General features: G+C 45.9%; 1 protein-coding gene across 2 annotated transcripts in view; it reads left to right on the top strand.

Moving 5' to 3' along the window:
* Positions 1-12,505: 12,505 nt before the first annotated feature.
* Plekhh1 (pleckstrin homology, MyTH4 and FERM domain containing H1) overlaps positions 12,506-27,257 on the top strand; it is a 51,456-nt gene continuing 36,704 nt past the window's right edge. Inside the window, exons 1-2 of one of the 2 annotated variants that reach the window (XM_021179057.3) lie at positions 12,506-12,856; positions 24,269-24,439. In XM_021179057.3, the coding sequence (XP_021034716.1) occupies positions 24,317-24,439 (123 nt within the window). In that variant the 5' untranslated portion in view covers positions 12,506-12,856; positions 24,269-24,316. Of the gene's footprint in view, positions 12,857-13,210; positions 13,288-24,268; positions 24,440-27,257 lie in introns of those variants that run through there. The other variant, XM_085830503.1, reaches the window with a different exon arrangement.

Consider the following 27,257-nt stretch of genomic DNA (forward strand, 5'->3'; position numbering starts at 1 on the left):
AGAAGATAGCCTAGAAAGGGAACTGCTAACCAGTGTGGTGCCCTCCTGTAACCCCAGCACTTGGGAGTGAAGGAAAGAGAGTCACCTTTGGTCTGAGGCCTTGTCTGCAGGGGAAAGTCCTGTCTCAAAAAGCAGAAAATATCATGGTGTGGGGGATGAACGCTTATAATCCTAGATGGATGTGGGATGGTGAGGATTCAAGCCCAGAACTGGGGAGCTATCTCATGAAGGAAAAAAACAAACAAAACAAAAAACAAAAAAGCACCCAAAACAAAAACCAACCAACCAAACAACAATTAAAAGAAAGAAAGAAAAAAAAAAAAACCCTACTAGACTACTACACGTCAACCTAATGACCTGAGTTTGGGTCCCCAGAGGCCACACAGGAAACAGGAAGCAGAGACAGGGGAGCCTCCAGAAGCTTGACAGCTGGCTACTCCAAGCTAAGATCAAAGGAAGAACCATGAGGGAGTCAGAGATAGAGTTAGGAATAAGGATGAGTATGGGTGGCTATGGATGGTGAGAAGGGACGGAAGGGAGGTGGGTTCAGGACTTCCTCTTCCAAACCAACAGCTATGCTTCTCCCCTGAATACTTTAGGTCAGGCCTCTGGGCCACACCCACTCAGTCAGCACAAGCTTCCTTCTTTTCTCGAATGCAGAAAGTGGCTGAAAACAGCCTTTCACTGGTAGGATGTGAGATGGGCTTGGATTAGAAATAAAAGCCCAATGTAACTCTGCCCCTAGACTTGTGTCTGCTTCTTTAATACTTGGGCAACGGCCAGACCACAAGAACACAGTGTATAATAGGAACCCGGTAATGCTCTTGTGGTCATAGTTTAATTGCTTTGAAGACATAATAGGGGAGCCACACAATAATAGAGGCATGTGAGTCCCCTCTGACCTAAAATTGATTCCTAACTCCCCCAGATCCCTGCTGCCATATTCCTCTCCAGTATCTTATCCAGCTGGAGACCTAAAGGGCTGGCACTCACCCTGAAGGATGGGGGCACATTTGCTTTTGGACAGGGAACTGTGGCTTTATATTGAATTGGTTATCAACTTCCCCTAATCTCAGCTTTCTCCCTTTCTCATGAGATCAATACTTTTTAAACATTTTAGTAGCTTTTATTAGAAAATGATTCGTGCTTCTTGTAAAAATGTTTGAACAATATAGAAAAGAACAAAACGGAAACTAAAAAAAAAAAAAAAAAAAAATTCTGAATTTCTTTACCCAAAGAAAAATCATTTTGGGTGTGGGGGTGAATTTTCCATATATGCTTATAAATCATATTCTACATACTTTTATTCATATGTCTTTTGTTTGTTTAATAGAAAGTATGTCTACATGCTTTTTATTCAAATATTTTAATTTAGTTCTTTGAGAATCCAATACAATGTATTCTGACAGTATTTGTCCCTCCCCCCAGCTCCTCCCAGATCCTCTCTCTTCTTCCTATTCACCCAATTTCATGTTCTTTCTCGCTTAAAACAATTTTTTACATCTATTTACATCTATTTTACATCTATTTACTTCTATATGAATAGTTTTTCTGCATGTTATGTCTATACACCACATGCATGTCCAGTACCCTGAGAGGTCAGAAAAGGGTGCTAGGTTCCCAGGAACTGGAGTTATAATGTTTGTAGCCACCATATGGGTGCTAGGAATTGAACCCTGGTCCTCTACTAGAGCAATAAACACTCCAAACTGCGAGCCATTCTTCTGGGCCTTCTCTTTTTCCAGCCTATATACTTTTTAAAAAGTTGTTTTATGTGGCATCAAATAATGGCATGACTATAATTCCATATCAATAAATATCATCATCATTATCTCAGGGTTTAATACTATATGGTGCCTATTTTGTAGTTGAGTCACCATTATAATGCTTATTTACGAGGCCAGGATGGAAGATTCGCATCCTTCCCACTCCCTTTATTTTGTTCTTATCGATGTTATAAATCCTGAGATTTTTCTCTCATTCTTCTCTTGACATGATGTGGTGGTTTGAATGAGAACAGCCCCTGTAGGCTCCTATGTCTGAACACTTGGTCCTCAGGAAGAACTGTTTGGGAAGGATAAGGAAATGTGGTCTTGTTGGAGAGGGCGTGTCACTCTGGTGGTGGGCTTTGAGTTTTCAAATACTCATGCCATTCTGTATGTGTTCTTTGTCTCCTGCTTGCAGGGTTGCTTTTTTTTTTTTTGAGACAGGGTTTCTCTGCATAGTCCTGGCTGTCCTGGAACTCACTTTGTAGACCAGGCTGGCCTCGAACTCAGAAATCCATGTGCCTCTGCCTCCCAAGTGCTGGGATTAAAGGCGTGTGCCACCACCACCCAGCCTGCTTGCAGTTTTGAGACATGGACTCTCAGCTGTCCCTACTACTACTGCTATGCTCCCTCTCCATCACTAGAGACTCTAACCCTCTGAAACCGTAAGCCCAATTAAATGCCTTCTTTTATATGTTGTTTTTTCATGATGTTTTATCACAGCAATAGAAAAGTAACTAAACACATGATGGATGAGAAATACTCAATGGATCTAGCTCAAGAAAGGACATAACGATTGCACAGTGGCACGTCAGCAAAAGCAGAGGTTTGGGGTAAAGACCTGAGGGAAAACTGTCATCTTCCATTTATAGAGTTTCCGGTCTTATATTCATGACTACACATGTCCATTACTATTTGACCAGCACGAGTGGCAAATGTATTCTGGGAACCTTATTTTCATCATCACAGTGGGTTTATTACAACACTGAAAATTTTGCTTCTCAAATGAATCACAATTTTTGCAAGAGTGTCTTTTGTTCTGGGGAGCCCAGGTCCATAAAAGTATGAACTCTACATCCAGGAAATCTGTGCTTTCGGGATCAGAACATTCCAGAAGCCATCTGAGTGTTTCCCCAATGGAACACGGAGCAACAAGACATGCTTGAAAGAAGCAACAAACCTGGGGTCACCCCAAGAGCAGTGCCATCCTAGGAAACTGTTCTGCTCCACCTTTACCCTCCCTTGCAAGTCTGAAGTCTGTATGCCATCTACTTGATTTCTCTGCTTGGGCTGCCTCGAAAGGAAGCAGTGGCTTCTCTCTAGACCTGAACAAAGAAGTCCAGAGTCTAGACATCTGTATTCCGTGTTTAAGTTTTTTTTAAAAAAAGTTTTAAAGATTTATTTTCAAGTGTGTGTGTGTGTGTGTGTGTGTGTGTGTGTGAGAGAGAGAGAGAGAGAGAGAGAGAGAGAGAGAGAGATGTGCACATGAGTGCAGGCAACAGGTATCAGATCCCTCTAGAGCTGAAGTCACAAGTGTTTGTGAGCCACCCAGTGTGGGTGCTGGGAACTGAACTTGGGTCCTCTTTGAGAACAGTCTGCACTCTTAACAACTGAGCCATCTCTCCAGCCTCCAAATCCCCCCCCCCTCTTTTTAAAAAAGATTTGTTTATTTATTTATTTTATATTTAAGTACACTGTAGCTGTATTCAGACACACCAGGAAAGGGCGTCAGATGTCATTAAGGATGGTTGTAAGCCACCATGTGGTTGCTGGGATTTGAACTCAGAACCTTTGGAAGAGCTGTCAGTGCCCTTAACCGCTGAGCCATCTCTCCAGCCCCCACAAATCCCCCTTTTAAAACGTTCATTGTCCATGCCTGTGATGGTTTGTATATGCTAGGCCCAGGGAGTGGCACTATTAGAAGGTGTGGTCCTGTTGGAGTAGGTGTGTCACTGTGGGTGTGGGCTTTAACTGGAGAGATGGCTCAGAGGTTAAGAGCCCTGACTGCTCTTCTGGAGGTCCTGAGCTCAAATCCCAGCAACCACATGGTGGCTTACAACCATCCATAATGAGATCTGACTCCCTCTTCTGGAGTGTCTGAAGACAGCTACAGTGTACTTACATATAATAAATAAATAAATGTTTAAAAATTAAAAATCAATCAATAAATAAATCTTTGATCCAGAGCGAGTGGGGCTGGAGCAAGTGGGGCCAGAGAGAGCAATTTAAGAAATAATAATAGGGGGGCTGGTGAGATGGCTCAGTGGGTAAGAGCACCTGACTGCTCTTCTGAAGGTCCGGAGTTTAAATCCCAGCAACCACATGGTGGCTCACAACCATCCGTAACGAGATCTGACGCCCTCTTCTGGAGTGTCTGAAGACAGCTACAGTGTACTTACATATAATAAATAAATAAATCTTAAAAAAAAAAAAAAAGAAAGAAATGCCGGGCATGGTGGCACATGCCTTTAATCCCAGCACTCGGGAGGCAGAGGCAGGCAGATTTCTGAGTTCGAGGCCAGCCTGGTCTACAAAGTGAGTTCCAGGACAGCCAGGGGCTATACAGAGAAACCCTGTCTCGAAAAACAAAACAAAACAGAAATAATAATAACAACCCCTCATCCTAGTTGCCTGGAAGTCAGTCTTCTGCTAGCAGCCTTCAGATGAAGATGTAGAACTCTCAACTCTACCTGCACCAGGCCTGCCTGAACACTGCCATCTTTCCACCTTGGTGATAATGGGCTGAACCTCTGAACCTGTAAGCCAGCCCCAATTAAATTTTGTGACCTTACAAGAGTTCCTTTGGTTATGGAGTCTCTTCATAGCAGTAAAACCCTAACTAAGACAATGTCCTTCCCTGAAATTCCAAAAAAATCACATTTCTGCCCATACCTCCAGAGGCATGAAGCTGAGAACTCTCATCTCATCCTAGCTCTGAATGCCGTCACTTTATTGGGAAGGTTCTTTCCATCTTTCTCAGCAGCACCCTCATCTCTTCCTGGCAGCCAGTGCTGGGATTTGAGCCCAGGCCCTGCCATATGCTAAGCTAGAGCTCACCCCCAGACTTACCCTTAGGGTTTTAGTTTCACTGAGTTTCCCTGCTCAGTTACATAATCTCACCTAGAATAAGATGGGTCTCACCTAGAATAAGTGTTCTTTTATAAAAGATTTATTTATTTGTTTATGTATGTGAGTACACTAAGCTGCACAGATGGTTGTGAGCCTTCATGTGGTTGTTGGGAATTGAATTTTTAGGACCTTTGTTCGCTCTGGTCAACCCTTCTGCTCCGGGCAACCCTGCTCACTCCAGTCCAAAGCTTTATTATTATTATTATTATTATTATTATTGTTATTATTATTATTATTATCTTCAGACATACCAGAAGAGGGCGTCAGATCTCATTATGGGTGATTATGAGCCACCATATGGTTGCTTGGGATTTGAACTCAGGACCTTCGGAAGAGCAGTCTTACCAGCTGAGCCATCTTGCCAGCCCCTAGAATAAGTGTTATAGGCTGCTTGTTCAATCCCCTGATCTGTAGAAAAACAAAGGAGAAGAACACGAACATAGTATAGAGAGTGAGAGTTAAAAGTCTTCATTTTGGGTTAAGGATGTGGCTGGGTTGGTAAAGTGCCTTTCTAGCATGCACGAAGCCCTGGATTCTGTCTCTAGTACCACACAATTGTGGTAGCACTCGGGACATACATGCAAGATAATCAAAAGTCCAAGTCATTCTCTGCTACACAGCAGTTTTGAGGCCAACCTAGGCTACAGGAGACCCTTTATTAAAAAAAAAAAAAAAAAAAAAAAAAAAACCCAAAAAACAAAATATCTGCGTTTTAAGTGGGGATTACAGATCCACTAACATCTGTGTTTGGAGGTTGATCAAAGCACACAGTAGTCAAATCAAAAGAGAACCGATCTGGCCCTTGGCATGTCTGGGAGTCAGGATGCTGGAGCTCTGGGTCCTTTGGGAAAGCAAACAGGCCACCGTGGCCACTAGATGGCACTGGGAGATAGCCTCTCATTTCCCTCTGGGTCGTGCCCAGAAAGGGTGGACAGGTTAGAATGTGAGTTGATCACTAGGAGCAGCAGACAGAGTGTCCAGGAAGGTATGAGGCTGCTGAGCAGAAAAATGTGACAGCTTAAGTCTTGAGCTGATAAGGGAATTCGCCTCCTTGTTCTTCTCTAACTACACCAGTGTAACCAGACCTACCAGTCCCTGAGGTAGGCCCCAGCAGTGACCAAAGGCATGCTCTTTGGAATCGTCAGGTCCAGCAGGGCTTGAGTCCCAGTTTGACTGCATATCTTCTACCTTAGTGTGCTTTACTCACAAAATGGAGATAAAAACAGCTCCAGGCACAGAGAATTGTGAGAACTGAGGTCACTCCTTTGAAAGGTTCTTTCTTTCTTTTCCTTTCTAATGTTCTTATTCAAATGCTTTATAAAATACCCAGCAGATGCCTGGAAGAACACGAGAACTCGTGTGCGTGCACGCACACGCACACACACACACACACACACACACACACACACACACAGAGTGAGTATTGGCATTAAATGTGTAGTTCTCGATGAGCAAATCAGACAGAGCAATTCACACTTGTTCTCAGTGCCCTGGAATGGCAGACCCAGGTATGATTGACCCTGCTTTTATCCCCGCTGGCCATTCTGACACTAGCCAGAAGAGCTCTGTGCTCCTGCCAGATCCTGGACCTCCTGAAATATCCATCTTCTATCACTGATGGTGGGAGCCATAAAAGCCTTGCTTTGTTTGGTTTCACAGATTAACAGAGGCATGAGAACCTGGGGAGACTGTCCTCAGATCCCAACAAAGAGACTGAGCAAGAATAAGTATGCACAGTCCTATGTGTTGTGTAGGCCCCCACACTAGATCATAGGGCTCTTCCTATTGGAGAAAACAGGGGCTCAGAGGAGGGCCAGCCAGAGAGCATGGTGAAGTCCTTCTAGACCTAACTGCCTGGAACTGACCTCTGCTCCACATTTCCCCTTTCCTGGCCTACAGTGGATGTGCAGCAGACATGACTTGAACATAGAAATCAGAACCCTGGTTTCCCAGACCTCTTGCCCTGTTCCCTCTACCCCAGATGAGCTTATAGAAGCTGAGATGGAGCCAAGTTGGTGAAGTAGGGGGTGAGACTTCTTCAGCTTGTGTCTGTCATGGCCTGAACAGATCACAATGTCAGAACTAAGCGAAGAACAGCAATTTGAACTCTGGCATTGGGATGCCAGAGGTTACATGCTGTCACTTGAAAACTCATGGATTTGACATTTACCACACAGAAAAGGAGCCATATACCTAGCTCTGTAACTGACTTGAATTTTCTTGGCTTGTCTCCCAGGGTTTCTCCCAATATGGGGCTTCTCTGCTAAGTTGGTATGAGCGAGCATTTGTTTTTTATCATGGGTAAAAGGTGATAGTGAAACAGGCCATCCAAAACTGGGATGCGGCGAGCTCTGTGATGATCTAGAACTGGCTAGATTTCCCTGGTCCTCACTCCACAACTCAGCTTCTTTTTTCCTTTCTTCTGTTCTCATCATACTGAACCGCCCCTGCCTGGCTCCTTCTTGCCCACAGCTGCACTGGGCAGATCATTTTGCATTGACATAATGTTGTAATTATATCCGTTCTACCCTGTGTTTCCATTTGGGGCTGCTAGTCTCTGAGGCAATCATAGAAATGTCAGAATATGATGTCTGGTCTACTAGTCAATACAGACACCCGACGAGCCCTAAGAAAGAGATAACACAGCAGCATCCTACGTACCCCCAGGCCTGCTGACTCAAAAGGTCACGGGTGGGACCTGAAATCTATGGTTTAAATCAATGCTCCCAGGATGTTATAATGTGAAGTCAGATTGGAAATCTGTCTATCCACTCATCAGGGTCTTCCTTGCCCAGAGTCCCTTTCCATCCCTTTCTGTCTTGTTTCCTTTAGCACCATGGCAGTCCTTTCTGCCTTTATTCCTTCGAGACTGCTTTTCATGTAATAACAATTCCTACATGCTTATAATATGCCAGACACTAGGGCAGGCCTTTGATCTCCACCTTTTAAATACCATTTTAGGAAATAACTGATTCCTGTTCTACGGAGGAAAAGGCCTGACTTCCCCATCCTCTGTCTGGATTCTACAGATCTTATAGTTATATGTGGTCACTGATTCAGGTCCATCCTGTGCCCCCCTCTGGGAATAGCCAAGAGTGTAGGGTAGATAGACGGAGCTCTAAGGTTTATCTTCTTAACACAATGCTTAGAAACCAGCAGGTAGTTAAGACATATGGGTTGGTGAGCAGCTGGGCAAGCAGGTGGGAGAACAGGGAATACTGGAAGTTGGGACAGCTTTTGCTCATCTGCCTTCAACATTCATTCATTCATTCATTCATACTCCTGCTTACTCTCCACCCTGACTCCACCAGGCCTTCCATCAGACAATGCCTCTCTCTGCATGCCCAATCACTGCCCATCTAGGCCACCTTAAGATTCTGACCCGAGCCGGGTGTGGTGGCACACACCTTTAATCCCAGCACTCGGGAGGCAGAGGCAGGCGGATTTCTGAGTTCTAGGCCAGCCTGGTCTACAGAGTGAGTTCCAGGACAGCCAGAGCTACACAGAGAAACCCCGTCTCGAAAAAAACAAAAAAAAACAAAAAACAAAAAACAAAAAACAAACAAAAAAAGATTCTGACCCCAATCTTGGTTCAACTCCACAATTGCCCTTGCTGTAGCAAATGACTTCCCTAAGGACTACCAGGCTCGGGCTGGTGAGATGGCTCAGTGGGTAAGAGCACCTGACTGCTCTTCCGAAGGTCCAGAGTTCAAATCCCAGCAACCATATGGTGGCTCACAACCATCTGTAACGAGATCTGGCGCCCTCTTCTGGAGTGTCTGAAGACAGCTACAGTGTGCTTATGTATAATAAATAAATAAATCTTAAAAAAAAAAAAAAAAAAAGGACTACCAGGCTCTACCCCTGTCTACGAGGCAGAGGTTAGACTAGGACTATCCCTACTTCCCCATTCTTAGAAATCTGGGTTCCTCCCCACTTTCTTCTCTGCTTTCCCCCTCTCCATTCTTCTTCTTCTTTTTTTTTTTTAGAATGTCAAACACTCTCAGATGCTTTTTCCATTCTTGAATTTTTTTTTAATTTTTTAATATTTTTTATTACATATTTTCCTCAATTACATTTCCAATGCTATCCCAAAAGTCCCCCATAGCGCCCCCCACTTCCCTACCCACCCATTCCCATTCTTTTGGCCCTGGCATTCCCCTATATTGGGGCATATAAAGTTTGCAAGTCCAATGGGCCTCTCTTTCCAGTGATGGCCGACTAGGCCATCTTTCGATACATATGCAGCTAGAGACAAGAGCTTCAGGGTACTGGTTAGTTCATCATGTTGTTCCAACTATAGGGTTGCAGATCCCTTTAGCTCCTTGGTTACTTTCTCTAGCTTCTCCATTGGGAGCCCTGTTATCCATCCAATAGCTAGCTGACTGTGAGTATCCACTTCTGTGTTTGCTAGGCCCCGGCATCGTCTAACAAGAGACAGCTATATTTGGGTCCTTTCAGCAAAATCTTGCTAGTGTATGCCATTCTTCTTCTAAAAGAAGCAGGCAGAAGGAAGAAGGCTGCTTTGATTCCAGAAGGTTTTAGTGACTCGAGGGGGCGTGGCTCCTTGCAGTCCAGGACTTGCTCAGAGAAATCAGGCAGTCTCAAGAGAACATGACTTGCTAATCACTCTGTAATTCTAGAGTTCTAGAATTCTCCTGTTTCTCCATGCAGGAGAGACAGGAATTGCAGTCCTGTAACAAAGGGCCTCTTTAAGAGCAGATAGCAGGTCTTGACCATCTTTATATCCTCCTGCTCCAGACTTTACTAGAGTGTCTGGGAAACATTTGACCTCCAGAAAATATGTGTTCAAAGATCAAATAACAAAAGCTGCCATATATAGTCTCCTGCTAAATGTCAGCTACCATATTATCTCATTCAATCCTTTCAGATTTATTTTTTTAAAGATTTATTTATTTATTTTATGAGTACACTGTAGCTGTACAGATGGTTGTGAGCCTTCATGTGGTTGTTGGGTATTAAATTTAGGACCTCTGCTCACTCCGGTCGATCCAGCTCGCTCCGGCCCAAAGATTTATTTATTATTGTATGTAAGTACACTGTAGCTGTCTTCAGGTGCACCAGAAGAGGGCATCAGATCTCATTATGAGTGGTTGTGAGCCACCATGTGGTTGCTGGGATTTGAACTCAGGACCTTTGGAAGAGCAGTCAGTGCTCTTAACTGCTGAGCCATCTCACCAACCCCTCAGGCTTATTTTGAATTTCTATTTAAGTGTATGTATGTTTATGTCTGCATGTGTACGCCATGTGTATGGGTGCCCAAGGGGGTCAGAAAAGGGTGTTAGATTCCCGGAAGCTGGAGTTTCAGCCAGTTGTGAGTCACCAGAGGATGTGGGTGATGGGAACTGAATTCAGGTACTCTTGACCTGGGAGACATTTCTCTAGCCCCTCCCTCAACTAATTCTTCCTAGAGAATTTATTACTAACAACACTTTGCAAAGGAAGAATTAACCCAGAAGATCCAGCAACTTCTTGAAAGTCACATGACCACTAAGGTGACAAAGTGGGGATTTGAACTGAAGTCTTTCCGGTTTTCAGGTTCCTCTTCTTTCCTACAGTGCTATCCAGGAACCTGGGACCAGACTAAGGTACAATTATACCGACGACTCTGTATGGACTTGGCTAACACTCCAGCCTCAGCTTTCTAGTGTGTGTATACAAACAGACTCCTCTACCCCAGAAGTGAGGTTGGCATTTGAAATGGTCTAGTCATGAATCTGTACATCAGAGCTTGGTTAGATAAGCACTTCAAAGGCCATCAAAATATATGCCCAACACTAGCTAGGTCTTAATGTGCTTGAGAGGAAATACTCTTTCCTCAGTGAAATAAGTGGCTTCATGACACAGAAGCAGCCAGGAACACTATCTGGGCCCTGCTGCCTTTGAATGAATCAGATAAGGCCAACTATTGGCCTGCCTTTAAGTAGGGTAGGTGACTATTTTGTGCCTGCTTGGTGGTACACGAGCATTTAGCTGATTTGGCCTCAGCCATTTAAAATATCTCACCCTTAGGAATTGAGAAGAGGCCATTTGTCAATGGCCTCTGCTCATGTTCCATTGCTGCTAGTAGGAGAACTCTGCCACCACCAAGGATCCAAACTGGTCCAGACTGGATTTTATCCTCACCTCCCAAAGGTACCCTAAGGGATCCTTGAAGCCAAGGCACATGGTGACATTCTTCTCACCTCTGGAGTTCTATCCTTCAGTGTCTGGTCACTAGTAACAACAAGCTAACCATCTAAAATTCAACTATTTGTTATTACAAATGTAAGGTTTTTAATACATCACACTGTCAACAAATTAATAATGTCAAGAATAAAAAGCAAGCTGGGTGTGGTGGCAAACATCATTAGTCCTGGCATTCTGGAGGTCGAGGCCAACAGACCTCTGTGAGGTCAAGGCCAGGCTGATCTACAAGGTGGGTTACAGCTCAGCCAGGGAGATATTTGCTGTGATCCTATCTCAAGGGGGGGGGCGGGGAGGGAGTGAAAAGAAGGGCTGCTTAATTAGCGTTAAAAGGTGTTTGTAAATACATATATATGGATATAGACAGATGCATATGAATACATATATGAATATGCATATACATAATATACATAATGACAATAGTTGCATTTGGGTAGGGGTGATCTGCCAAAGACGGATAAAGTCTTAGTGTCCACTGTTAGCCCTCTGTATTTGAAATTCATATCATGCTCAAGATTGCCTATTCAAAGTGTATGGAAGTGTCACCCCTTCACAAAACCCAGAGGTCTTGCCTATAAAGTCACTTGGAGTCCCACCCACCCAATTTAACTGCCTTCCTTAGTTCCTGAGCTTTCAAATCCGTGTGTGAGAATGCCTAAGGAGGTTTGCTCCATGGGCAAGTCCCCTCTCCCTTCCCACCCCCAGATTCAGATTTAAACCTGGGGTGGGGCTGGGGATTTTTCTTGGTGAGTGCTTGGAGTGAATATTCTAGGACCCGGTGTTTTGTTTCTGTTCAGTTTATGGAATTGGGAAAGGCAGCTTTTGTTTTTGTTTTCTCCTCTCTCTCTCTCTCTCTCTCTCTCTCTCTCTCTCTCTCTCTCTTTCTTCTTTTCTTTTTTCTTTTCTTTTCTTTTCTTTTCTTTTCTTTTCTTTTCTTTTCTTTTCTTTTCTTTTCTTTTCTTTGTGCTGGGAATCAAACCCAGGACCTCCTTCATGAGTTCCGCCGCCCATTTAGAAGAAGCAGTATTCTAAAGCGGCTCCTTCCTAACTACATTTCATTTGCATCTTCCTCAGCCCCATCCCCTAACCAAACATCTAGTGTTCCACTCCCTCTGGGTGTGTAATTGTTATTGTGTGAGTTAGGTATTGCAAACTAGGGCTCCTTGCCCTTCTGGCTCCCTGGCTGTCGCCTTTATAATAAGCAAGACATACACAAACAAACAGGTTCTCCTGGAGCTGTAGTGACACGCTCCCCCTTCTCTTTCTCTCAACTCCAAATCAGTTGTGCAGACTGCTCGCTCCCAGTAACCAGGTGGGACTTTCCTACAGGTGGCTAGACACTCGCTGGGACCTCCTTCGGCGGAGGGAGGGTCCAGTCTGGCGAGCATCCCGCCGGGGATCCCACGCTGTCTGGGGGTCGCAGCGCGCAGCCAGCCCTCCGGGCGGCCCCGGCCGCGCCCCGCGGTGGGAGGCTGCGGCTGCTGAGGTCATTTCCTGTGCCTGGCCGCGAGCTGCCCGCCGAGCGAGCGCGGTGCGGACACAGCCGGCGCGGCGCTGCACCCAGCGCTGGGGCGGGCTTTGTGCCGAGCTCCGGGGACCTTCCAGGCTCCGACCTCGGCCCGCCACGCCCACCGCGACCCCTGCAGCGGGGGAGCGGAGACCCGGCGGCCTCTCGGCACTCGGGGAGAGCCACTGCGGGGCAGAGGCGCGCGTGGCGGCCGGGGTCGCGGCGGGACTCCCGGCAGCTCACTCAGGTGAGCCGGGCGGGTCTGGGAGGGCCGGGGGGGGGTGTGCCGCCGGGAGAGGGCGTTCGACGGGGCGGACGGGGCTGACTCCTCGCGGCCGGGAGGGCAACTCTGGAGCAGGTGCCTCTCTACCTGGGAGCCGTGGGACGGGCGCAGGCAACCGGGAGCTCCAGGATACCCGTAATGGGAGGCGGTGACAGCCCCTCCCGCAGTAGGTCCTGCTCTTTGGGACCGGCTTGATCCAGTTGCTCCTGGGAAGGCCCCCGGGATGTACGTGCAGGCTTCCTTCCAAACCGGTGCTCTCCGTTCATCCCTTCCGCTCCTCTCAGCAGCTTGTCCTAGGTTGCTTGTTAATGTGATTGCTGGATGTCTCTCCTAGGAGTCCTAGGAGTCAAGCTGAACTCTTATTGACGCGTCCTGCCAAGCAGAAAAGAGCACAGGTTGGACTCTGAGTGACATCAGGGGCTTTGTGTCCGAGCAATCTCAGGAATACGTCTCCCACGGAGGGTGGCAGAGGTAGCGAGACCCCGTGGAAATAGAATGTTCTCCCTTATTGCTCCTTCAGCATACTTCCTCCCTGTCAGGATCTTCAATCAGCTTCTACTGTAAATCCGCCTCATAAAACTTACTGACATTGACAAACTCCGGGTTCCAGGAGAATGCTCGAAAGATCGTTATTTGAAATAAGTAACCCTTCCCCCCACCCCCAATGTAGTAGCTATCAATCCTCAGCACCAGACTTTCTGGACTGTCTTGTTCCGGACACTGTGCGGTGCAAATAGTCGCCACTCAGTTCAAAACAATCCATTCACCTTTCTCAGTGAAGGAGGAAACTGGGACTCAGAAAACTTGTGTCTTGCCCAAGGTTATAGTGAAAGACTGTAAAGGTCACGTAAAGACAGGACTCAAACGTAAGCCTTCTAGATTCCACATGTGATACTGTCCTTTGCCTTCCCCTAGCTGCCTAAGGGACCTACTCAGAGCTGTTTTGTGATATCGTTAACCCTGTGGTCCCAAACTTAGGGAAATGGACAATTAGCCTAAAACAGTGTGCTGCCCTTCTGACTGAATCGGTCATCAGCTGTAGAGAGAAGTGTGTTCCTCTCAATCCACTCTTAATGGTGTATTTTTTTCTTTTTTCTCTTTTTTAAATTTCTTTTCTCTGTTTGTCTCTTTCTCCTTCCCCCACCTTTCTTTTCTGGGTTTCTCAACAGCCCTCCTGCCTCAGCAGCCTGTCTAGTGCTGGTGACACGTCACCACATCCAACTCATCTCTCCTAATTATTTTCCTTATCTCTACAAGGCTATGTATATGTATTGAAATCTGTGTTCCTTACAGGTTGGGGAACGTTTTATTCGTGTAGATGTTTATTCGTGGGAATCCCCTCCATCACTGTGTACGGGTGCTGAGCCACCATCTGTATTCTACGGATGGACCAATAAGCTGTCTAACCCTGTCTGACCCTCTACTAATAGCCGGTTCCAGACTGATAATATAGCCTGGCGTGGTGGTCCGTCCCTATAATCAAAATACTTGGAAGGGTAAGGTAGTGGGATCCATAGTCTACTACGTAGCAAGTTCCAGGCCTGCCTAGGCTATATAATAAGACCCTGAGAGAAAACCAAACGCTGGAGTCTGATTTGAAGAATAGGCACTTACTGTTGGCTGAAGTATGAATTAGGGGAGCCTCAAGGGAGTGCACTTTACAATATTCATTACTTAACCCTATGATCCCATTTCTAGGACTACCCTTCAGATATATGCTGATACATATAAAATGAGGCATATTCATTGAATATTCATTGTAGTATTGTTTATTTTAGCAAAAGGTTGGAAAGAACTCAAATGTCCATCAACAAGGGACTCTTAAATAAGGTCATGTAATAGCCTCACAATAGGACGCATTAAGGTTCTTGACCAGGATGTATGCTGATGGGAAGAGCTCTGAGTGCTGCTGTTAAGTACAGAGAATGTAGTGTATCAGGCTAAAGAGGTGGCTCAGCAGGTAAGGGCTTACCGCTCTTGCAGAGGATCTGAGTTTGGTTCCTAGCATCTTCACAACTGCAACTCCATTCCATCTGACACCCACCCTATCCTCCCTCCGGCCTCTGAGGACACCACACATACACACGTTATACACATACACACATGCACATTACACACACACATATACATTATACACATACACACACGCACATTACAATTACACATTATACACACACATACACATTACACACATACGCACACATATTACATACACATTACACACACATTATACACACATACACATTATACACATATTACATACACACATACAGACACATTACATACACACACATATACATATTACACACTTATACACACATTATACACATACATACACACATTACACACACACACTACACACACACATATATATGTGTATGTGTGTATATGTATATATGTGTGTATATATATATATATACACATACATACATATACAGATCTCTGTGAGTTCAAGACCAGCCAGTGAGTTCCAGAACAGCCAGGGCTGTTATACAGAGAAACCCTGTCTTGTTTCTGTTCTCCGGATACCTCTAAAAACACACACACAAAAAACCCACAAAACAAACAAAACGAGTAACAGTTGAAGTTCAGTGGTGGGAAGACATTTTACTGTGTACCTTATACTTTTCGTTTTTTAATACTGAAAAATAAGACTATGTGATTATTAAAAAGTACCATGTGGCCAGGCAGTGGTGGCGCACGCCTTTGATCCCAGCACTTGGGAGGCAGCGGCAGGCAGATTTCTGAGTTCAAGGCCAGCCTGGTCTATAGAGTGAGTTCCAGGACAGCCAGGGCTATACAGAGAAACCCTGTCTCAAAAAACAAAACAAAACAAAAAAAAGTATCATGTGGGGATGCCAGTAAGCATATTCTTAACCACATATCCTCATATGCCTGGGGAACATTAACTGTCAATCATTGAGTGCTTATAAACTCAACAGGGGTCAGACTTAGACAATACTCTTAAAATTTCAAGGGACTTCTATGCAATGGACTTCTATGCAATGTCTCCTCCACCCCTCCCTCCCTTCCTTTCCATTATACAGGTATAGAAGAACCCTAGCCCTCACACACAGTAAGCACACCCATCCCTGGGATGGCTGACCCTCCACGCCCTGTCTCCCCCCCCCCCCCCCCCCCCGCACCTCCCAGGGCTATCCTAGAGCTGGTCCCTCCTAGCTCTAGCTCTCTGGTACTGGTACTGGGAATATGGGATGTCACATCCCTCCATAGCACAGGCAGTCCTGGAATCTGAGGCTGTTTCCCTGTCTTAGCCTTCTAAGTGCTGGGGTTACAGTTCTGAACGACCCTGCCCAGCTTGGGAATTGCTGTTTTGACAACGGTCAAAAAAGATAGTTGAATGTTGACAGCTTCCTAGGTCTGAACTGGTATCACTGCTCTTGTTTTCAGAGCGGAACTGGGGACCAGCAGAGTTAAGCAAATGGATTATTTAGTGTCTGGCCTGGTATTCAGACCCAGGTTGTTTGGTCTTAGCTGGGGATCTTCAGAGCTGTGCTGTTTCTCCTGTTGATACCTAGGTTCTCATGAGATAGGGCATGCTCTCCCACCTTCCCGCATCTCCTCTAACACTGTCTGAAGGATGGGACGATGCTCACACCCAATTGAGGTGGAGTGTTTGTTGTTGTTCCGAGAGTGGTGTTGAGATCAGAGGGATCCCTGTGTTTTGCCTGTTTACCATCTCCTCCCAGATGCATCAGAAGGAGGCATGGTGGTCTTCCTTTCCCACAGTTGGCCTTTAAGACAGTAGCACTCAGATTACGTGATAGCCCATCCCTTTAAATGGAAGTCACATGGGGCCCTAACGTCCTCACAGTCCAGAAAAAAATGCATCTTCTTCCTCCTTCTCTACTACTTCTCCTTCTTCTCCTTCTCCTCTTCTTCCTCCTCTCCCTTCCTCCCTTTCGTTCCTTTCTTCCTTTTTCTTCTTCCTCTTTCTTTCCTCTTCCTCCCTTCTTTCTTTTCTCCTCCTCTTCTACCCTCCCCCTCCTCCTTCTTGGAAATTTCTTACTAGTGAACCCTCTGCCTCAGCCTTCAGAGTGCTGGAATTACACATGTTTATCACCAAGCCTGGCCCTCCCTACCTTCTGGTAATGTTATTGGAAGTATTGTGTGGTCCTGGGTCTGCAGTAACCAGACTTGAAGGCTTGAAAGATGGAAGCTCTTTAACAGCCTTACTGCTTGAATATTGCACATAGGAATCACCATAAGTTGGCTGAATTAAGTTAAATCTCGGCATTTTGTCTATTTCTGGCTAAATTTGCCCCAGCAATCTTATAGCAAGTTTGTGTTTTCCCTGATACAGCCTGAGTGCAAAGTCACCAAACTGGTCTTGTGTGGTTTTTCCACAACCTTTTCTAGCCCCAGCCCTTGCCTCTAGCATGCCCCTGTGGGCCTCTATGACACTATGTCCAGGGTGCTGGGAATGCAGACCTTCCAGACAGCAGGTAGGGCCCTGGACATCATCTGGTCTATCTGTCATGCACTCAGCCTGTGGGCCCTAGTAAAGCAGGAAGGAGAACAGGTTTCAGACGCGTGGTCATGGGGTGATGAAGTACTGTTCAGTCTCCTCACTTCTTGTGTGTGTTGTAGCTTCCCAACAAAACGGTGGAGAAGGAAGAAAAAACAAACAAAATCCAATCGTGCTGTGTCTGTTTCCAGCTCATTAAGCTATATCCCCAACCTGTCTCGTTGATTTCTTTGGCCATAATGTGTTTATTCTAGGCAAGCCAGGTACCACTGCTGTCCGCCATCACTCCTGAAGCATTCTCACAGAAAGAGGACTGTTGTAGGATGTTGGGATAGCATGATTCTTGGCTCAGTTCTGCTCTTCCCTGTTTGTCTCTAAATGGATCACATGTGCAAGTAACCTCTTGTATTCACTGTAAATAATTATATTTGTGCTCTCTCTCTCTCTCTCTCTCTCTCTCTATCAAGTTCACATGTTGTGATGCTTTGAAAAGTTAAAAACTGGGGTCTGGGTTGGTTAAGCACTAGCCAGGCAAGCATGAGGACCTGGATTTAAACTCCAGCATTCTTATTTTAAAAAACAAAACAAAACAGGGTGTGGCCACATACCTGAAATCTCAGCTCTGGGGAGGCAGAGACAGGAGAATCCCAGAAACCCGTTGGCCAGTGAACTCCATGTTTTTTTTTGTTTTTTTGTTTTTTTTTTTTTTGGTTTTTCGAGACAGGGTTTCTCTGTGTAGCTCTGGCTGTCCTGGAACTCACTCTGTAGACCAGGCTGGCCTCGAACTCAGAAATCCTCCTGCCTCTGCCTCCTGAGTGCTGGGATTAAAGGCGTGAACTCCATGTTATGTGAAAGACCTGGTCTCAAAGACCAGCAACAAACTCATAAATAAATAAAGTGGAGAGTGGTGAGGATGACACTTGATAGTGATCTCTGGCCTTACACACACACACACACACACACACACACACACACACACACACATTTTTAAAATGCCAGCTATTACTTTCTGTTTATCCTTGAACATCTTTTTGTATGTGTGTGGTACATATGCAAGAACACTTAGGAGGCTAAGTTCGGTTTTGCTAGCATCTTCCCCTAACATCTCCTGCTTTATAGCTGTCGGTGCTACCACCTGCTTTAGCCCAAAGCCTCCGGACCTTTGACTTGGCCGTAGATACCCTTTCTCTACTGAAGCCACTCTATGTGATTCCAAACCTTTAAATCCCTTCACAAGCTGTGCCAAGGCAAGCCTAGCTCGAGCCCCAGCCTCCTCAGGACTTGTCAGCACCCCAAGGAGGGGAGAAGGATCAGCTTCTCCAAGGGAGAGAGCACTCCCTGGAGTCTAAGGGTAATCTCAAATATCACTGCCAGGCAGGCACTAGAGACGTCCGTTTCCCGAATTCTAGGAGACTGATAATCAGGCATTTCCCAGTCCCGTCTCTGCAGTAGTTTGAACAATCAAAAGAAGGACTTAAGTATTTAAATCAAACTCAAGTCACCAAATTTCCAGTGACCTGCCTCTCAACTTCTGGGCTTTTCTTAGGTGCTTTAGTTCCTAGCCCTGGACTGGAGAACAAGACTCCCCAAGTCCCAGTCTCAGATCTGCCACTTTTCCTGTTTATAGGATGAAAAACACAGTTTCCCCTGAAGGACAAGGAGACTCAAAACACGAAGCGTCCCAGCCTTCTCCGGGTGTCCTAGACTCTGTTTGTCTTTACAGCAGTGATCTTAGCTCAGATAAGGTCATGTTTTGTTTTTGTCTTTTGTCTTCCTGCTTGTTCCAGTCAGTCCCAGTCTTTTGAAGTAGGACTGGCTGGGAGGTCACAATGTCCCTATTGTCTAGGATGACACTTCTGGGCTTAGGTCATGTGTCCAGTGTTCAGAGGATCCCAGAGCCAAAAGAATCAGACACTAGAACTATCAGTGGCTTAATTGTTCTGTCCTTCTCTCCAGGGCTTCTGACGTGGTAAGTATCTATGCTTATAGAGGCTTGTGGTGGCAGAATAGCTGAGCCCTGGATGCCTTGGAAAATCAGGGCTATAGGTTTACCTTAGTTCTGGGGCTTCTGAAAGACATTTGAAAATACTGACAATTTATCTTCTCTTTGTGGAATCAGGAATAGAATGCCTCGGGTATGCTAGGCCAGCAGGTGTCCCACGACTGATCTGTACCACTGGACCACCAACCTCTTTCTTTCTTTTCTCTCTCTTTGATTTTGAGTGGGATTTGGAACCAGAATCCCAGTCCACTCCTGGCCAGATGTAGAAGGTTCAGATTCTCTTCCTTGGTGATTTTCTTTGTATACAATAGTGTCTTCTTAACAGCTTCTAGGTTGTCCTGAAGAAAAGAGACTGCATGCGTCTGCTGTACAGCAAGGATTCAAGAAGTCCTTATTTGTAGAGCCTAACTGGAGAGACCTAGCACTGCCCTACTACAGTGCCACACACCTTTAGTGTCAGCATTCCAGAGGCAGAGGCAAAGGCAGGCAGAGCTAAGGCCAGCCTGGTCTACATAGCAAGTTCCAGGATAGCCAGGGCTGCACAGTGAGACCCTGTTTCAAAGACAACAAACAAAACCACAATGGGAGAAATCTATTAATCAAAGTCAAGTGTGAAGGGAGAAGCAGTATTGGTGATTAACCATGAAAGAAGCTCACTGTTGCTCCCAGGTAGTGCAAATATCTGGCAACAGCACAGAAAGAGACTGGGTTTTCAGAGGCCGCACGGCTCCTGAAGAATGAGAGAAGAGGATGGCAAAACACAACACATTTTATTATAGACATTTCCAAGCATATTTTCAAGTAGAAAGACCAGTATAACCAACTTCCATAGATCTATCACCCAGCTTCCCAAATCACCAGCGGTTAGGGCTAAGGTGTAGCTGAGAGGCAGGGAGGACCCCTAGCATTCCTGAGTCTCTAGAACACATGAAATCGTGAGTCCAATTTCCAGCAACAAACACACACCTGTTACTATACTTTTTAATTTTTGTCTTTTGAGATGGGCTTTCTCTGTGTACCCCTGGCTGTCTTGGAACTCACGCTGTAGACCAGGCTGGCCTTGAACTCCTAGAGATCCTATTGCCTCTGCCTCCCAAGTGCTGGTATTAAAGGCGAGCACTGCTACCACCCATCATTGATTGATATATATATATATATATATATATATATATATATATATATATATATTTCTCTCTATTATAAACATAATCTCCTCAGTCCATATGTTACTTACATGTCTGTGTTCTCAGGGCTGACCATTTGGTATTGGATAGCCAGTTAGTGTGCTCTTCCCTGGGGAAGACTATTTCTCCAGCTCTCACAATGTCTAGGGTTGAGGCCTCATGAGCTCTCCCCCTTCCGTGTTAGCATGTCCACAGCTGTTTCCTTGTTCAGGCCACAGTTGTATTTTTTTAAACTTTATTTTATGTATATGGGTGTTCTGCCTGCGAGCGAGCCTGCACCTCATTCATGTCACCCTGTGCCTCTGTCTCTAAGCTCGGGCATCAGCAGAGGCCAGAAGAAGGACTTGGATGCCCTGGAGCTGGAGCTACAGACAGGAGTTGCCATGTGGGTGCCGGGAAGTAAACCCAGGTCCTCCAGAAAAAGCCAGTGTTAACTGCTGAGCTGTCTCTTCAGCCCAAACTGTCACTGTTCTAACATCTTACCTGACATGTTCTTAACTCACTCTCTCACCATAAGATATTTTATCATTTTCCCTACAAATCATTTGTAATACTTAACAGGTGATATTAAAGAATACTATCAACTTAGAACTATTAACAGTTGTGGGTGTTTTGTTTGAGACAGGGAGGGTTTCTCTGTATAGCTCTGGCTGTCCTGGAACTCAGTGTATAGAGTAGGCTGGTCTCTGTCTGCCTGCCTGCCTCTGCCTCCTGAGTGCTGGTTTTAAAGGTGTGCACCACCATGGTCTGGCTTTAACACTTTTCTTAAAGTGATTTGGTATTCAGGTGGCCTTTGATCGTGGTTTGGTCCAGGCTTTCTTTATGCTTGCTGTGGAGAGTACCAGCTTGCTGCCTGGGAGACTTGCAAGTCCTGATTCTGATGGTCCCTTCCAGCTCTCCTCTCCTGCTCACTCTCTGTCTCCGTGCTCAGGCACACCCATGCCTGCTTCCTTTCTCAACCTTGACCCAGTTTTTTTCTTGTCTAAACTACAGGTAAGGGCTTCTGGGTAAATTCCCCTGGCTAGGGTTCTGAAAGATGGCTTTCACCAGAGTCTGGAGCAAACGTCGGAAGGTCGTCTGGGTTGCATCTTATGACTTGAAGGGGGGGAGAGTTTGTTCCCAGTCAAGATGATCCAGTGACAGTCGGCAAGATCCCAGCTAAAGAGAAAAGTGTCAAGGAAACCCAGAGCATATTTCCTGTCCACTCCCACCCATCGGACACCAACAGAGATAGAGTCAGGACCAAAGCAGGAACCAGACAGAGCTCTGCTTCCAGTTAGCTGTGTGGCTCACTTTAGAGGAATTTGTTTTCTTAAACACCAAGGCCCCCACCCCCTTTCCCTGCTTCTGTTTGTCTAGCTTATAGATGGCACATGTGTTATAATGGAAAACTTCAAGGCAGGGACCTCTCCTTCAACAGCAGAGCCTAGAATGGGATCTGACGATACGGCAGATGAGCAGACAGTTAAATGAAAAACAAGGGGGAGCCCTATGTTTCACTTCTTATCCAGTAGGAATAGCTACCATCCAGAAAGCAGGTGACAGCAAATGCTTGAGGATGTGGAGGAGGAGGGAGTCACTGCTAATAGGAATGTAAATGTAAACTAGTATGACCTAGAGATTACCATAGAAGTTTAAGAAATTAAAAACAGGGAAGGTGTTCATGAATCTGCACCCTTGCCTGAGGAGCTATGGCCTGTCGAGGCTTCTGGAGGGAGAGTCAGTTCATTTTGAGGGCGGGATGGACACCACGCCTGCAAAAGTATATGGACACCACGAATTGCAGTCACGTTATTTTTTTAAATGTCATAAAAAAATTAAGAGTATAACTTCTAAATGACCCAGCTGTACTACTCCTGGGCATATTCCCAAAGGACTCCATATCCTACCACAGGCACACTTGGTCATCCATGTTACCATTATACTGTTCTTAATACAAAGGAATGGAACCAGCCTAAATGTTCAGCCAGTGAGTAGATAATGGAAATGGCGTATGCCAAGTGGAGGTTTGTTCATCTGTAAATAAGAATGTAACTGTGTGGGCTGGTGAGATGGCTCAGTGGGTAAGAGCACCCGACTGCTCTTCCGAAGGTCCAGAGTTCAAATCCCAGCAACCACATGGTGGCTCACAACCATCCGTAACGAGATCTGGCGCTCTCTTCTGGAGTGTCTGAAGACAGCTACAGTGTACTTACATATAATAAATAAATAAATCTTAAAAAAAAACATTAAAAAAAAAAAAAAAGAATGTAACTGTGAGCTGGGCTCTGGTGGAGCACGCCTTTAATCCCAGCACTTGGGAGGCAGAGGCAGGTGGATTTCTGAGTTTGAGGCCATCCTGGTCTACAGAGTGAGTTCCAGGACAGCCAGGGGTACACAGAGAAACCCCATCTCAAAAGACAAAAAAGTATAGTAACAGATATGTGTTTGTTGCTGGAAATTGGACTCACGATTTCATGTGTTCTAGAGACTCAGGAATGCTAGGGGTCCTCCCTGCCTCTCAGCTACACCTTAGCCCTAACCGCTGGTGATTTGGGAAGCTGGGTGATAGATCTATGGAATGTAATTGTGAAATCTTTAGAAAAACCGATAGATCTGGAAATTATTATTTTAAGCAAGGTGACCTCATCTCAGAAAGACTCTACCTCTTCTTATCTCACACATGGATCTTAGCTTTCAGTGTGTGTGTGTGTGTGTGTGTGTGTAGGTTTTGAGCAAGAGTGGCTATTGGTTCTTGTATGGCCCCCATCATCCAGGTTGAATAGCCTTCATTTCACCACAACAGCTGTGACTATTTGCAAGTGACCCCCCCCCCCAAGATCTCTCCCCATCCCAGCCCTAGATTGGGCTTGTTGACTTTTGAAGTTCCCACCTAGAAGGAGGGGTTAGACCCTCCCCTGAGATCCCTGAAGCTCTGTCTCACCTCCTGCCCCTGCCCTCATTTCACATGGCCTCGTGGGGCTAGAGTATATAAACTGGAATGTCAGAGTGAGGCTATGCTGTCTATGCAGCTGTAGGGGAAGCTCATCCCTGCCTGGTGAAACGGCTTTGCAGTCGCCCAGGGTCCTATAAGTATCCTTTCCTGTGCTCTGTGAGTAAGCCTGTTACACTCACTGGTCTCCCAGGTTGGACTCTGGTGGAATTATCTTTGGTTTGCGGTTGGTGCCCTGTAAGGAGGGAGTGGCCATTGTTTACATCTCCCCAGGAGAGAGTTTGAGCAACAGTTGGGAAACCAGAAAGGGAACAAGAGCGGTTCTGAGGAAGGTGGAGTGGGCAAGAGAGCATGCGACAGGAGATTGAAGACGGTGCCTGTGGGTCCAAGTGGGGCAGTGGGGTGGAGGAGGAGAGTGGACAAGAGCAACTTCCATTTGAAAATACCACAATAAGACCTAATGCCTCATATGCTAATTAAGAGAATCTAAAGCCTGAAACTCCTCATAAGCATCACTTACAATAATATATTAAAACGGTCAACAGACAACAATCAGAAGAAATCAAGTTCTTCATAAGGCGTCTTGGGTTTTGTCCAGATTCTGCTCAGCCACCTGCTCCTGGCGCTGGATGCCCTGGGCTGAGAGAAGGGGACACCGTAGGGACAGTTGGAACCACCCTCGACCCCACCCTGTTTTCTCTGCCCTTTGCCCTCTTTTTCTCCTTCCTGCACATTCCTCCTCCTCAGACTCTTATCTTTCCATTTTCAGTGTGCTGGATCTTGGAGCTCCCGGGAGTATTTGGAAGTTGGTTCCGTCATGGCAGAAGTCAAGGTGGAGGTGGCCAGCATAGACTGGCAGAAGCGGTGCCTATCCCTGGAAACGCAGCTTTTCCGCTTCCGCCTTCAGGCCAGCAAGATAAGGGAGCTGCTGGCTGACAAGGTGAGTCCCTGGAGAGCAGGTAGTTCCCTCACATCCTCAGTGCAGGGGCAGGCAGAACACACACACACTCTCTCTCTCCCCCCCCCCCCAAGACTTTGCTACATTTTTCATGAAAAATGAAAACTCAAAACCTGTCATGTGACATTTCTCCTGGCTCTGCCACCTCAGGTGCCATGTACGGACAAATGATACAGTTGAGCTGGCATGGTGTAGCAGAGCTTTAATTCCAGCAGTCGGGAAGCTGAGGCCCGCAGAGCTCACTGAGTTCAAGGCCACTCCCATCTTCAAAGGATTCAAGGCCAACCTGGGCTATGTAATGAGATTGTCAAAAACAATTAAAAAATTAAAAAAAACGATAAGATCTTCTGGGTTCTCTGTCGCTTTGAGCCCCAGTGGCTTATCTTTCTCATCATTTCTCTTGCTGTTACTACTGCTGTTAACACTTTATCCTCTTTTGGGGCTGGACGGCACTTTAGGAGAACAATGGGAGTCCCCACCCTCCTGCCCATCCCTTATTATCCGGAGAGCCTCAGAAAGTGCCTGATTTTCTGGGGACAACAAATAAGCTTTGGAAAAAGACATGCCTGGCTCTGTGAACTTCCACCTCTCAGGCCAGGGCGTTCTATATCTCTGAGTTATTTTGAGACGTATCTGATAACTTATGTAAGAGTTCAGACACAAATTAAGTAATGTGAACAGGTGTGTTATCTTTATAAGCTTAGGTAGGCTGGTCTGCAACCCTGAGCACTGTTGTCACATGTCTCTGGGAAGGGACATCAAGAAGCTGATGATCACAGGTATAACCTGTTCAGAGAGTGGAGAGCTGCAGTTAGAATGTGTCTGTGTGAGGACACAGCAGGTGATGACTCAGCTAACTGTTCTCTTGATGGTACTGATTATAGTGTCAGTGTACTTAGCTAATCCTTTCTTGGTACAAAGATAATGCTCAGCTCACCCTTATAAGTAAGGTCCAAGCCTTGATTAGTAAAGCTGGAAAGAGCGGAACAAATAACCAGCTCCCTCTGGTGCTCCTGCAGCCTGGAGTTTGGGGAAGCAAGTGGGTAGTGTCATTTTGGCATTCCCATGGCTGGGGCGTGGCCTTGGACCAGATTGGACTTGAACTCTTGAACTTGCTTGAGTCTGTTGGCATTGCTTTCTTAGTTCAGACGGCGTAGGGTTCCTGTGGATGCCAGGGGGTACTGCCACTTCAGGGAAAGGATAGCGGGTCTAAGGATGGCGTGGTCAGAACCCCTTTGCCAGAACCACCTGGTGGGTTGTGTGCTCAGGGTGTCTGTTTTTGGGTTGCTCAGTCCTCCTGTCCTAAGCCTTCGGAGTGCTGTTAATGTCTGGTTAACAGGCTCCTAGAATGGTTTTGTCGGTAAAGTTTGAGGACCTTGCCTTAGCCTGTGGTGTTGGGGGAGGGAATGAGGGAAAGAGACTGTAAGGGCTCTACTCAGCCAAGTGGGCAGGAACACATCTCAGGGGGAAGACTTCTGAAATAAAAGTACTACAATGAAATAGCCTCAGATAAAACAAGAGGGCCTCGAATGGAGCCCATGGAAACACTGAAGGAATGAGAGATAAATAGCTCTGGAACACAGCAAGACCCCTCCCCAGAAAGGGGACAAAGGGACAAAGCAGGAGTGAAATGGGGTAGGTGGCTAGCCTTCCCCGGTGGTCACACTGGGCTTCAGGTTGGAGTTTTTACATCTGTGGAGTCAGATGAGGTTTGGCTACTTAGAGCTAAAAAATAGCCCAGAATCTCCTGTGTACTCTGGACTATTTACAAATGGAAATGCAAGAAGATCACCCACCAGCACCAGGAGATGCAGGAGATGCAGGAGGTGCAGGAGGTGCAGGAGATGCCGGGAGCGTCTCAGACAGAAGGCTCTGGGAAGAACAATGCTTTACAGTTGGATTTGTACCGCTGTGTGATTCAAGAACCTGAGTTCTGAGTCAGGGGTGGGTGACACAGGAGAAACTTGTAGGAACAGACTCAATGCTTTGGAGAAACAAGACTTCACTGCAGGTCCCCAGGAATCAGATGTAGTGAAGATGAACGTAAAACTCAAAATGACTAGTGCCAGGGGCGGGGGTGGGGTAATCTGTAGTTAGTAGGAATTCACCTATGCAAGAGGCAGTTGGACTTCTAATGATACAACCGTGGACAAGAGACTGTAAGTTAGTTCATTAAAAACTACTAATGATGGAATAAAGAAACTGAAGATGAGACAAGAACAACACTGTATCCAAAAGACCAGACTGACTTTAAAAGCCAGATAGACCTTTGAGAAAGCCTCCTCATTGAAATTAGTTTTTCAGTGGATAGATTAAATATCTGGTTGTGCACCGGAAGTTGGATGCCTATTACAAGGGATCAAACCTAGTACCTTGTGTGTGGCGCGATACAGCAAGATATGGATGCAGGATGCTGAGAACCTGTCTGTTCCAAATCACGCTCCCTCACAGCCATGGAGAGGAACATGGAGAGAGGCGTTATTTGAAAAGCTCATGCCTACAAACATTCCCAACTTGAAAAGAGAGGTAAACCTTAGATTTGGAGATCACGAGGAATGAGAACAGGCTACAGAACTTAAACATCTCCATCTTCTGTTTTTAGCTACTTCACCGTGTGGCTGCTGTAAGAACCACACAGCGGTTAGACAGACACATGTTTGTTTCTGTCATGTGTAACTTCCCAGACAGAAGCAGTCCAGCCCCGAGCTGGACGATGGTTCACCTTGGTGCCCCTGTTTGCACTCTTTCCATCTAAGTGTATGACCCAGAGGTTGCTTGTGTTCTTTCTGCCCAGATCCCA

Source organism: Mus caroli, unplaced genomic scaffold (assembly GCF_978045245.1).
Source record: "Mus caroli unplaced genomic scaffold, Mus_caroli_1 scaffold_14, whole genome shotgun sequence".
Taxonomy (NCBI): Eukaryota; Metazoa; Chordata; class Mammalia; order Rodentia; family Muridae; genus Mus; species Mus caroli.